This window comes from Ursus americanus, chromosome 21, assembly GCF_024610735.1.
Source record: "Ursus americanus isolate L20-20 chromosome 21, mUrsAme1.1.p, whole genome shotgun sequence".
Classification (NCBI taxonomy): Eukaryota; Metazoa; Chordata; class Mammalia; order Carnivora; family Ursidae; genus Ursus; species Ursus americanus.
In genome coordinates this window covers 7,074,163-7,088,504 of record NC_142147.1, presented here as the reverse complement: position 1 = coordinate 7,088,504, position 14,342 = coordinate 7,074,163, and the positions used below count along the sequence as shown (strand labels likewise).

General features: G+C 41.0%; 1 protein-coding gene across 1 annotated transcript in view; it reads left to right on the top strand.

Moving 5' to 3' along the window:
• The window catches only part of N4BP1 (NEDD4 binding protein 1), a 47,005-nt gene that overhangs the window by 19,947 nt on the left and 12,716 nt on the right, over window positions 1-14,342 (top strand). Inside the window, exon 2 of the mRNA XM_045806733.2 lies at window positions 5,760-7,450. Within this exon, the coding sequence (XP_045662689.1) occupies window positions 5,760-7,450 (1,691 nt within the window). The remainder of the gene's footprint in view (window positions 1-5,759; window positions 7,451-14,342) is intronic.

Below are 14,342 nucleotides of genomic sequence, written 5' to 3'. Positions count from 1 at the left end.
AATGAGGGTGAAACATACTGTACAGCCATTAATCAGAACAGAGCTGGAATGGCAATATTACCGTCAGACAAAGCCTTCAGAGCAAAGAGGAATATTTCTTTAATGATAAGAGGGTCCATTCACCAAGAAGACAAAACAGTGCTTAAATGTGTATATTCCTAACAGTACAGCTGCAAAATTTATGAAGCAAGACCCGGGAGAACTGACAGGGGAAATGGATACAATTATAGTTGGAAACTTCAGCATCCTCTCAACAAATGACAGAACCATCAGAAGATCAGCAAGAATACAGAAGAACTCAACATCATTAGCCAGCCAGGTCCAAATGTTTTTTGAACATTGCCCAACAGCAGCAGAGAACGCATGTTCTTTCCAAGTACCCATAGAACATCCGTCAAGATAGACCATATCCCAGGCTATAAAACAAATCTCAACAAATTTAAAAGAAGTCATTTAGAGTGTGTTCTCTGATTACCAAGGAATCAAACTAAAAATCAATAGCAAAGATAACCAGAAAGTCTCCAAATATTTGGAAACTAAACAATGCTTTTCTGAATATTGAATAATTTCTAGAGAAATTTTAAAAATACATTGAATTAAATAAAAATGAGAATACAGTAAATCAAAATGTGTGGGATATAGCTTAAAGTAGTGGTGAAAGAGAAATTTATAACATAACTACTTTAGAAAAGAAGAAAGTCTCAAATCCATAATCGAAGCTCCCACTTCTAGGAACTAGAAAAAGAAGAGATTGCAAAGCAAGCAACAGGAAGAAAGTAGTAAAAGTCAATGGATTTGAAAACAAACAATAAAGAAAAATCAATGAAATAACAAACTTTTTCTTTGGAAAAAAATCAGTAAAATTAACCTCTTAGCAACCTTTAAGAAAGCAGACAAAAATTACTAGCATCAGGAATGAAGCAGGGTATCTATCACCATTAGAGTAGACCCTGCAGGCATCAAGCGGCATGAAGTCGACCGCTTAGTGAAATCAGCCAGTTCCTCAAGTACAGACTACTGTAACTTACCCAACATAATAGATGATTTGAATAGACTTACAGCTATTAAGGAAATTGAATTAATAATTTGAAAATTCTTATAACTCATACCTCTCTAGGCCCAGATTGTTTCACTGGAGAAGTCTGCAAAATGTTTTGGAAAGAATTAACATCAGTTCTACGCAATCTTTTCTAGAAAATACAAGAGGAGAGAATACTTCCTTCTTTACTCATTCATTATTATCCTGATGCTAAAACCAGACAAAGATGGTACAAAAGTGGAAAACTACAGACTAAAGTTCCTTATGAATATAGTTGCAAAAGATGCCGAAATTCTTAACAAAATATTAGCAAGTAGAATTGATCAATATATTTACATATCAGGACCAAGTGGCAGTTATTCCAGGGATACAAGGCTGGTTCAGTATTCAGAAAATCAGTCAGTGCAACCTACCATATTAACAGGCTGAAGAAGTAAAGTCGGATGATACCAGTTGATACAGTAAATAAAGCATTTAACAAGTTTCAATACCTATTCACATTCCTGTTCCTAGATAAGTAGGAATACAGGATGACTTCCTCAACATGGTTTTTTATAAGTATATAAAAATCTAACATCATAGGGGCACCTGGGTGGCTCAGTCAGCTGAGTGTCTGCCTTCAGCTTGGGTTGTGATCTCAGGGTCCTCCCCCGACTTGTGCATGTGGTCTCTCTCAAATAAGTAAAATCTTGAAAGGAGGAAAGGAAAGAAGGAGAGGGAGGGAGGAAGGAAGGTCAGTCTGTAAGAAAAAAATCTTAGAACTAGAAATAGGTTTAGCAGGATCACAGGATACATGATCAAAATCTGTTTATTTCTACCTATTTATTAGCAGTGAATACATAGAAATCAAAATTAAAATAGAGTGCCATGTTCAGTCACTCCAAAAAATGAAATATTTGTGTGTACAGGGTTTGTATGCTCAAAACTATAAAACACTGATGGAAGAAAGCAAAGATCTAGAGAAATAGACTTTGTTCTTACAGCAGGAGACTCAGCAAATATGTTATCCTCAAGTCAGTTTAACACAACTGCTAGATTTAACACAACAACTAGATTATTGGGGCCCCTGGGTGGCTCAGTCGTTAAGCGTCTGCCTTCGGCTCAGGGCATGATCCTGGGGTCCTGGGATCGAGCTCCACATCAGGCTCCTCCGCTGGGAGCTTGCTTCTTCCTCTCACACTCCCCCTGCTTGTGTTCCCTCTCTCGCTGGCTCTCTCTCTCTCTGTCAAATAAATAAAATCTTTAAAAAAATAAAAAATAAACTAGATTATTCTAAAATTTATATGGAAAGGCAAAGGAACTAGAATTGCTAAGAACAATTTAAACGAATAAAATAGCAATTACTATTACTATCCAATTTCAAGACATTATATACTTACAGTAATCAAGATTGTGTGGCATTGGTGAAGGAATAGATAGCTAAGTCAGTGGAACAGAATAGAGAACCCAGAAATAGCCCCACACAAGTGTGACCAACTGATTTTTGACATCTGTAAAAGTAATTAAATAGAGAAAAGATAGTCTTTTCAAAAAACAGTGCTAGAACAATTAGATATCCATAAGCAAAAACATGAACCTCGGCCTAATCTCACATCTTATACAAAAACCAACTCAAAATGGGTTGTAGATTTAAATGTAAAACTTTTGGAAGATTAACGTTAAGGAGAAATCTCTGGGACCTGGGACTCGGTGAAGAAAAAAGCCAATAAACTAGACTTCCTTAAAATTAAAAGCTCCTGTCACCAGAGACCCTGTTAAGAGGATAAAAAAACAAACTATAGAATCAAATATTTGTAAGTCGCAGATCTGAGAAAGGACTCCTATCTAGAACGTATCAAGAAATCCCAAAACCCAGCAGTAAAACCCGAATAATCCGGTTAGAAAACGGACCAAAAAATTGACCAGAGAGTTCACCGAAGAGGGACTATAGCTGGCAAATAACACACGCAAAGATGTTCAACATCACTTGCCATTAGGGAAATACAAACTGAGACCACGATGGGATACACGACACTCTTAATAGAACAGCTGAAATACAAAATAGTAGTGATATCAAGTGCTGGTGGGGATGAGGAGAACTGGATCTCTCCATCTCCTACATTGCTGGTGGGATTATAAAATGGTACAGCTATTCGGGAGCACAGTTTGGCAGTTCCTTGAAATCGAAACATGCACTTACCATGTGACCCAGCAGTTGCACTGCTGGGCATTTATCCCAGAGAAACGAAAAGTTAAGTCCACATGAAAACGTGTACATAATCATTCGTGGTAGCTTCATTTGTGGTAGCTCCAAACAGGAACAACCGAAATGTCACTCAGTAGAGAGTGGTTAAAAACCTGCAGTTCGTCTGTGTCATGGAATAGTACTCAGCGATGAAAAGGAATGGGCTTGATACATGCAACAGCTCAGGTAGGTTTCAAGAGCATCATGTTGAGTGAAAAAGGCCAATCTTGGGACACCTGGGTGTCTTAGTCCTTTAAAGTGTCTGCCTTCGGCTCAGGTCATGATCCCAGGGTCCTGGGATCCAGGCCCACATCGGGCTCCCTGCTCAGTGGGGAGCCTACTTCTCTTTCTCCCTCTGCTGCTCCCCTTGCTTGTGCCTTCTCTCGCGTTCTTTCCCACTCCCTGTCAAATAAAGAAATAAATCCTCTTAAAAAAAAAAAAAAAGGAAAAGGTCAATCTCAAAAGGCAGAAACTGTATAATTCTATTTATATAACATTTTTGAAGTCACAATATGATTTCAGGGGTTAGGGATGGTGTGGGTGTAAGTAGGGGTAAAGGGGACTGAAAAGGGGTGTCATGAGGGTAATCTTTGTGGTGATGGAATAATTCTGTATCTTGATTGCAGTGGTATTTGCTTGAATGTGATAAAATGGCACAGAACTATGTACACACTGTATTAGTGTGAGTGCCCTGGTTTTGATACTGTGCTGTAATGAGGTAAGATAAAAGAAGTGATTGGAGAGGACTGGGTGAAGGGTACGCAGAACCTTTATGTCCTGTCTTTGCAGCTTCCTGGAAACCTATGATTATTTCAAAATAAAACTGTTTTTCAAGAGAAAACTTCAAAACACATCCTAAATGCAGCATCAGTTCAAACAAGGGGTAGCAGAATGTCCATTTGGAGGTGTTCGGGGAGGCTGACATCAGTATTTAGCACTCTGCTTGCACATCCAGGAAAAAAGGATGTTTGGTTACTGTACTTCGTGTTTAACGCAATTAGCGTGTCACAAAAATAGCAGACTGCTCTAATAAGCAACCAGCGCCCCTCTGTCCCACACCAGTCATCTCTGGTCTTCACCACCAAACCCACCAACATTTCAGGTTTATCCAGAGGACGTAAATAAGGAAGCAAAGATCTTGTGACTGAACATTATATAGCTTAGATCAGACATTTTCCTCCTGTTTCTGGAGTTTCATTTACTCACAGGGATGTTCTACATCTGTGAACAAGGGATACGTACCCATGGGTGTATGAATTCTCCCCGAACCCCTGTGACCACTGTGACAGCAAGCAGGCAGCGGGAGCAGGGCGGCAGAGCCTCGCTGGCCCTGCGCCGCCCGCGCTGAGCTCTTCAGTAGCGCCATCTGGGGGAGCACCATTCTGATTTTCGTGTCAAGTGTGGGTCATGTGTTGCCAGGCTCAAGTCTTATAAATGTCCTTCCAGAAAATTTCCACTAATAATTTAGGAGTGTTATTATTTAGAAAGCACTTACTAGATGCAGCAATGTCATCAGAACTTTATTATCTCGTCGAATTTCCTCAAAACGCCTCGGATTGCACCATCTTCCTCTCGTTCTTACAGTTGAGGACATGGGGTTAGAGGGGCTGCGGAAGTGCAGCGCAAGGCCCCCAGACCCCCACGGCTGGGGTTTGAGCCCAGGAACGGACTCCAGCGCCCACGTTACTGAGTGTATCCCACCATCCCTGTGTGTGTGTGCGAGCGTGTTCAGTGTTCACGTCTTTCACACTTAGGCCTCTGGGAGCAACCCAATTGCTGGAGAACCCAGTCCCTTTCCTTACATCGCTGAGGCCTCCCTTGTTTAATACCAAATTTACTAGAAACTCTAGTTTTCTTTCTGAGAGGGGCAGTACTGTCCAGCCCTCTCTGGTTCTTTATATTAGGTCTACATTTAAACAGTCTGGCCTTTCTATTAAAAAAAAAGAGACAGAAATGACATAGAGTATGCGTTGTTCCAGCCAGCTGGGGAAAAAATTGTTATTTTTCTTTTAAGGCCTTCAGAATCTCCGTTTGTTTTATCTGGAAACTAAGGGCAATAGTGGCAAAGCAAAAGTCAAGGTTCGTTCTGGGGTACATTGTTTGACTTGATTATCTTATCTCTTAATTATGTCGTTGTATCAATAAATGCCTGGTAGCAAGCAAAAATGTTTGTTCTTTATAGATGTAAATAAGACCAGTCTTGTCCTTATCCACTGTGCAGTTGGGCAGACCCCAAAGATCACATTGCAGGATATATTATTGAAAATGTTACAAACACCTGCTTGTTAGACTTAAAGTTTTCAAGTCCAACGAAAACGATTAAGCAGCTTATATCTGTTATCTTGAATCTTTTGTTTAGAACATGGCATTTTTTCCCAGGTTATTAGCGTGCTTTTGATTTTTGTACGGCTTGACATTTGTAATTACATGTGTGACATAATAGGTGCTATAAAGAGCTTTTGTAAATTGACCTAATTTCTTATCTCCTCTTTACAGGAATATATTAAAGGAATCTGTGAGCCTGAACTAGAAGAAAGAGAATGTTACCCCAAGGCCATGCACTGCATTTTTGTAGGGGCGCAGAGCCTGTTTCTGAAGAGCTTGATTCAAGACACCTGTGCCGATCTCTGCATTCTGGACATCGGTCTTCTTGGCATCAGAGGAAGTGCCGAAGCTGTGGTCATGGCTAGGAGTCACATTCAGCAGTTTGTAAAGCTCTTTGAGAACAATGAGAACCTACCCAACAGTCAGAAAGAATCTGAGGTGAAAAGGGAATTTAAACAATTTGTTGAAGCTCGTGCAGACAACTATACAATGGACTTGTTGATTTTGCCCACTTCCTTGAAAAAAGAGCTTTTGACACTCACACAAGGTGAGGAGAATTTATTTGAAACGGGAGATGATGATGTTATTGAAATTAGAGATTCTAAACAAGCAGAGTTTCCACAGAGTGCTGCCACAGGGCTGAATATTTCCAGAGATGAAATTGTTTTGCAGGAAGATGCAAGAAATAAAGCCGGCACTCCTGTTTCTGAGCTTACAAAACAAATGGACACAATCTTTTCTAGTTCACAAGATGTACTTTTTGTTCCAATAAATGGTCTAACCCCAGATGAAGAGGCACTTTCCAAAGACAGAGTTTGTCACAAAAGGAGATTTTCTGATTCCGAAGAAAGGCATACCAAGAAACAGTTTTCTTTGGAAAATGTTCAAGAGGGGGAGCTTTTACATGACAGTAAGACGTTAGCTGGAAGTGTAATCATTGACTTATCTGATGCTTCCGCTGATCCTGAAAATTTAAGTCCAGATGTAAAGGACACTACTGAGGAAATGGAATACAACATCCTCGTAAACTTTTTTAAGACCATGGGCTATTCCCAAGAAATTGTTGAAAAGGTCATTAGGGAGTATGGGCCATCTACTGAACCATTATTGCTCTTAGAAGAAATTGAAAAAGAAAATAAAAGATTCCAAGAAGACAGAGAATTTTTACCTGGTACTATGTATCCAGAGACCAACAGAACCAAAAACAAAGGTGTTTGTAGCAGCATAAATGAGCTTACAACAGATTCCACTCCAAAGAAAACACAAACTCACTCACAGCAAAATATGGTAGAAAAATTTTCTCAGTTACCATTCAAAGAATCAAAACCATGTACCTCAAATTGCAAAATTAATAGTTTCAGAACAGTGCCAATAGAACAGAAACAAGAAATCTGGAGTTCAAACCAGAATTACGTTTGTAACATGGACCTTGAAACTGATGGCCTTTCGCCCTCTGTTGTCCCTTCAAGTCCCAAAGACGTTGTCAGTTTTGTTTCAAGAGGAGCTTCAAGTCACCAGCCCAGAATTCCAGTTTTTCCTGAAAATGGTTTGCAACAGCAAGCAGAGCCCTTACTTCCAAGTAACATGAAGTCTGCCTGTGAAAACCGTTCAGGGTGTTGTAGCTCTCCCCAGTCTAAGCCAAATTGTCCCCCCCTTTCTCCGCCGATGCCACTGCCCCAGCTGTTACCTTCGGTTACTGATGCAAGGTTGGCCGGACCCTCTGATCATATTGATTCCTCAGTCACGGGCGTTCAAAGGTTCCGAGATACTCTGAAAGTACCCTACAAGCTGGAATTAAAAAATGAGCCAGGGAGAACGGATTTGAAGCACATCGTTATAGATGGGAGCAATGTCGCGATTACGTAAGTACACTCTTTGCAAGTTATATTATAGTTGTGAACAGGGCCCTACGCGGCATCTCAGAATTCCGTGCAGTTGTAGGAGCTTAGCACAGTGCGTCTGTCTAGTTGGTCTGTTTTCTCACCTGGAAAAAAAAAAAGCCATGAAACAGCTATTTGGAAAGTTGTGTTACTCCATCTTTTGGAGTTGTAAACTTTGCTTTTCACCCTGCTGAACCTGTATTTCTGAGGGCGAAAGATGATAGAAAATTTGTCTTCACTTTGCATTGCCTAGGCAGCGTTAAACAGTATAGAGATTTTTATAAATCATTAGCTGCTGCTTTTTTTTTTTTAATCAGGTTCTTAATACCATGAATACCATTAAGTTCTGAATACAAGGATGGAACTTAAAGCCGAAAAGATTTTTCTGTCTCTTTATGCTGCAGTATGTTAGGGCTCGAGGCAAGAGTGCAGTGATAATGGATGTGCTGTACTTGTGTTGTACTTTGTAGATAGAGTGATACCAGTTTCCTAAGGGATTTCATCACTTTGAGCTGCTTTATGGTCCTCTGCTGCTACTAAAAGCTTGTATATTTGCTTTGAGTGAAAAGAGTTAAATGATTGTTTCTATTTAACCTGTGTTAGAACCCTCTGGAAAGTCTGATTTTATACATCTGGTAGGGGATTGAGTTTCTTCTCTAAGGGGTGGTTAAATACAGTGACTAAGAAGAGGAGAGGGGGTCAAGTTAGAGTCTGCGCCACTGTGGACCAGCTGTTTGACCTTGTGTAGGCTTCTGCCTGCTGAGTTTCACTTGCTGTTATCTGTTGCCTTTTGCCCTGTCCTAACGGGCATCTTTGTCATGCCGTTTCTACAACTGGTAGGTAAAGTCTCTCTCCAGTGTTCAAAATCAGTCACTCCATTGATTTTGAAGAAGTCTGCAAGGTCTGGCATTTTAAGTGGCTGTCATTTAAGAAAAGGGGCACCTGGACATGGGATGAGGACAGTGAAACACTCTTGAATTTTAGCGAATGTGTGTGTGGCCTCTCTCCTAAGAATTCTCTAAGTGTTATATATTTATTTTTTGTTTTGTTAATTTTTTACTAGCATTTTCAAACAAATACCTAAAAAGGTAATAGAATTAATCCCTTTTTGAATTTGGGATTTCCACGTGCCCATCCCCCTCCTTAAGTAGTTCTCAGCTCATGGCCAGTCTTACTGAGCCTATACCCCCACCTACTTCTGCCTTTCACCCGAGTGATTTTGAAGGAAAGCTCAGATATGTCATTTTATCCATAAATACTTGAATGTCTGTTTTTTAAAATAGGATTCTTTTTTATTTTTTGACTGAATTGCTGATGTTGTGTTTTGCTGTTAAAGAAAAGAAAAGAAAGAAAAATCCCAGCAGTCCCCATGGTAAAGTTTGAAGATAGGCTAGAAAAATATGTAATATACTTGTCTTCGTTTCTAAATAATACTGTTTGTTGTCATTTCACTCTGCTTTTTTGGCAGTTCTTTTCGGGGAAACCCAGCAAATGGCCACAGCTGCATAGCATTATCTAAGTAAAAATGTAAAGTGCAGTTTCAGTCACCCACAGTCCAAGCCCAGCACCAGTTCCTCATTGTTACGATTTCTTGAGCCAAGTGGTGATATAAAATTTAGGTCATGATTGTGAGTAATAGTAATCCTTTTTCAATTTTTACAAGTGGAAAGATTTCCCAAATTGGTGTTCAAGTACTAAGAAATGCAAATTAACGTAGGATGAACAGTGATGATGACACTATTTAAAAACCTTTTGGGAGTAGTAACTAATGTGTTTCTCAGAGGGGTCACTAATGGACTTTAGAGTGGTAATGCCTGTGCATGACGGGCTGTTTTGCGTATCTAGTCCCTCCTACTTTGCGCATAGTACTCCCCTCCCCCCCGTCATTTCGACACCCCAAAACACTCCCACATATTTCCTAACACCCTTGGGTGCAGTGCCATCTCTTCTGAAAACCACTGAATTAGTGCACTAAGGGAAACCACGAGCAGACTTTCATTACTTTTTCTTTTAAAAGCTGATTATTTGGGGAGGATTCCAATTTTCTTTGAATTCACAGATGTCTCAGTTTAAAAGCAACATTTATTTATAAGGATGTATTATCCAAAAAAGACAGACTTATACTTAATTTGATAAAGATTGATCTGAAAATATCAGTAACTAAAATGAACTCTTATTGTGGGGGGAAACTGCTTAATAGGTATACAGGGTTTTATTTTGGAGTGATGGAAATGTTTTGGAACAAGATCTAAGTGGTGATTGTACAATACTGTGAATGTCCTAAATGCCACTGAATTGTTCACTTTAAAATGATTATGTTATGTTATGTGAATTTCAACTCACGTTTTTTTAAGCTTGGGAAAAAATTAACCCTTATTTGAAATTGCTTTGATAGTAAATGTGAATTATAGGTTGTACATTCCATGAAGGAAGTGATTTGTGTGTGTCCTGTTCACTGTAATACGCCCAGGGCCATGGTGCTGGCACATGGTGGGTACTCAGTAACATTTTGTTGAGTGAATGAATGAATGAATGAATGAACTAAAGACTTAAGAAATATTAGGATTTTTAAAATGACTTTTCATCACGTTTTTATAACTTCCTATTCCAGTGATCAGTTTATTTATTTATTTTTTTAAAGATTTTATTTATTTATTTATTCGACAGAGAGAGACAGCCAGCGAGAGAGGGAGCACAAGCAGGGGGAGTGGGAGAGGAAGAAGCAGGCTCATAGCGGAAGAGCCCGATGTGGGACTCGATCCCGGAACGCCGGGATCACGCCCTGAGCCGAAGGCAGACGCTTAACCGCTTTGCCACCCAGGCGCCCCTCCAGTGATCAGTTTAGATTAAATTTTAACGGACACATTTTCAACAAATATTTGGAATCTTAAAGCTGAAAAACCTATTATGTGTCAGGTACTTTTCTCTTTTAAAATGTAATCTTCACACCAATTTTGTGAGGTAATAATGGTCTATACTTTCGTATAACATGAAATGGCTTAAAGATCTTGTCCAGGATTACACAGACAGGAGATGCGGGCCCACAGGCTTCCAGAGCCACCTACATCCTGTCTCCTCCCAGAGAAGGTGAGGGTGGGGTTTTCAGGCCGTGGCGGTGTAGAGCACTTAAGTCTTGAGTTGCTTAAGCATTGCTGAGGAGACCTCACTTATTTGACCCACCTAGTTGGGGAAGTAGTTAGAAAGGAAATCTGATCCCTTAACAATAGGATTTGTTGGTTTGATCCTACTCTGGTGCTAGTAGCTCAGACCTACCCATCCCTGGGTCTCTGCCAGTCTGTTATTATATTAGACTGTGCAGCGTGCTGTCTGCAATTCACATACACTGTGAGAAATTCCAGAATACCCACTTCACTCCTGCTAATTATGCGTATCTCTACTTGGTTTTTCCCCTTGTCACCATGAATGAGTCAAATGATGAGTAAATGGAAATTGTTTGCGGTGCACAGCTAGACATGGCGGTGGTGGCTAGATGACACTCAGACTCGGTCAGTGTGAAACTTCAGCGTTAGGACACCTGACTTATCTGGGTAGGTAATTTTCCGTGTAGATGAGGTTTGCCTCTTCACTTGTCAGCGCTATGTATTTTAACCATTTTTTTCACGCTAGTCTTCTATATCAGGGTCCCATGGCTATTTTTATTAAGTGGAAACTGTAGAAGGAAATGACTCTTCCCCGGGGTAACTCCGAAAGAGTTTTTTCACCATTTCCCCCACACTGCCGGGCTGGTTCTATCACTGCCGTGAGTTTTTATCAAGTATCTGTTGCCCATCTCCTCTCTGCTTGGGACATTCTTCCTTCCATTTTACTGCCTGCTATAATATGGAACACAACCGAATGATGTAACTTGTTTCCACCTACACGAAACAGGAGTTTAAGTCTCCCTTGAGAGCCCACATACCTGGCCTCTTGGGCCTAGTATCTGTTCATTCTGCATTTGGAGCTGGAAGCCCCAGAGCTTTGGCCTTCTCAGAAGTAGAGGAGGAGTTACGGTATGTAAACCCTTTGTTTCTGAGTCTAACCAGACAGTTGGTCCTGGTCTACCTGTCAGCAAGCTCCTCTGGCTTGCCTTGCAGGGAGGTGATCAGGCATATTTCTGCCTGGCCAGGTGTGGGGGAGTTGAAGTGGGAAGCAGCGGGAACCCTCCGTATTACTTGGAGGACGCTAATTTGGCTCCACTTGCTTTTCTTGTGTAGTTCTATTTTCTGGCTAAATCTGCGTGTATTCCACCAGAATTTTGAGCTGCTGTTTTTATTCCTAAAACAGCTCTCAAGATTTTTCAGGGTATCCGAAGTGATTTGATCTTATCACTGAGGATAACAGTGGAAATTAGAATAGAGCTAATGTTTCTAGAAATGCCATTTCTTCCCCTCTAAGTTTGAGCGTGGTACAGGGCAGTGGGATTTCATCTATTTGCATTTCCCTTGTTTCCCTCCGTGACCCAGTGGGATGGAGCTGGGTTCCACCCGCTTTCTACTGTTGCAGTCAAAAGAAGCTTTACAGGAGAGAAAAAGTTAGTACACATTTGTAGCTGATGAATAAGCCAGACTTTACAAGCTTTTCTAGTGCATTTCTCTCGAGGATTGTTCTTTTCGGGACTTAACTAACACACGTATCCCTTGGTTTTTCTAAGAACCAGTAGGCTGTTGTATTTTGGATTTTGTTCAGGCTGTGGTTGACATTAACTCTGGGTGTGTTTTTGCTGTTAAGCAGTTAGAATGATTTTTAAAGACTTTTTAAAAAGATGACGCCTACAAAAACTACCTCCCGCCTTTCTCCAGTAACAGATGTCCTGTTGCTACATTCTTGCCATATTTTGAATGCTTTCAGATAAACAGACCACTGCGGAGTTACTTCATCGAGAATGGGTTTACTTGCAAATGTTTTCTGGGGCAAAGCTGATGTCCATGCCATCTCTTATTTGAATATGACTCACTGAGAAGAGTAGGCTTGAGCCTCCTAAGGGAGCAGTTTCTGAGCTGCTCTCCTGGGTGATGGAAGTTTATTGAATGTCCAGCCCATTCCTGCTCTGTGAGAATATAGTGGGGACAGTCCCACTGTGGGGTGGTAGCTAGGACACTGGCCCAGAGTAAGGAGTAAGGAAGCCTGAGTAATCCCAGTGCCACCACTCTGTGGCAGTGCAGCCTGGGAAAGTTGCTCAGCCTTTCAGGGCTTTTGTTCTTTTTATCTAACAGGAGTCTAACTCTGTTCCATCTTCTAAATTCTGTCATTCTGGTGGACAGTACAGGATAACAAGACAGGAAAGAGGAGAGATATTGGAGGGCCTCTTTCTAGAAATGGCTTCATAGAAGAGGGTCTGGAATTGAGTTCCATGGGCACTGGAGCAGGTATAAGAGAAGGTCTACAAAGATAGCGAAAAGAAAACTCACTGCCCAGGAAGAGGGACATGGTAAGCCCACCCGGCCAGAAACGAGTGTGGTGACGCATGGTGGGGGCTAGATCCCTCCTGACTAGTCAGGTATAGAGGGGGCCTTGAAGCCAAGCCCTGAGTTTGTCGAGAGGAACACTGAGTAGGATCAAAGGCCTAATGGCTGCGTTTCAGGGTCTAACTGGAGTTTGAGGACTGATGGGAATGGGAGAGCCTGGGGTTGACTTGGGACGCATTGTGCCTGAGGTGGCAGGACTTTTAAGTGAAGGAATGCTCCACCAAGTGGTTTTGACATGGAGACACGAGACATGAAGAGAAGACAGGACTGAAGTGCTGGATTTCCTGTCACTGGAATCTCAGTGACTGTTGAAATAGTGAAGATCGATTATGCTCATTTCATAAACTGTAACTTCATAATTTGGGGGTTTGATTTTTTTTTCTTTCTAATAATCATGGCTAGACAAATGGATTACCACCTACAAAATTTCAAACTTTGAAAACCCCTTTTTAAAAATCTCCACTTTTATTTAACTATGTACAATTAAAATTTTTTTTCTCGTTTCTTTTGAAATTTGTTACCACATTTTTGGGTGGGGTCAGTTTTTAATCTGTACCAGGGGTTGCGAACTGTGGGCCAAATCTGGCCACCACCTGTTTTCGCAAATAAGGAACACAGCCACCCTCCTTCATTTCCAGTTGGCAGACTTGAGTGCTGCAGCAGAGACCGTATGGCCTGCAAGGCCTGTCTGGCCCTTTACAGAAAATCGTATCCTGGCTTACTTTCTATACTGTTCCTTGTTTATTTGCATCTGCTCCCCGCACTGTCTGCTTCCTTCAGTAAAATCATCTGCCATGGCCCCCAGTTAGTTCCATTGGAGTCATGTCCTCAGCTTATCTCCGGGAAGCTGTAAACGGAGTAGGTTTCACAGTTCCCTAGAAAGGGTATGGAGCCCTGGAGCTGGAGGCATCTGCAGCCTTTGGAAGGTGTGCGAACCATGTTATGGAAGAGTCATGCCTCTACTGTTTCAGCAACAAGTTTGTTTCTTTCTTTCTTTTTAAGATTTTATTTATTTGGAGAGAGACAGCACAAGCAGGGGGAGCAGCAGAGGGAGAGGGAGAAGCAGACTCCCCCTCTGAGCAGGGAGCCCGACACAGGGCTTGATCCCAGGATCTTGGGATCATGACCTCAGCTGACGGCAGATGCCTATAACCGACTGAGCCACCCAAGTGCCCTCAGCAACAAGTTTCTTAATAAAATATGTAAAATATTCTTAAGAGTCCGGTGACCAGGCAGGACTCTATGGAATGGGCTTTCTAAAAAAAAAAAAAAGCAAAAACAAAACAAAAAAAACACCAAAAACAGAGATAGAAAGTGCAATAAACAAATATTACCACGAAGCTCAAACTGCCTTCTATCCCAGTAGCTCATTCAGTTAAATTAACTGAACAAAATATAAGAAAAATCCT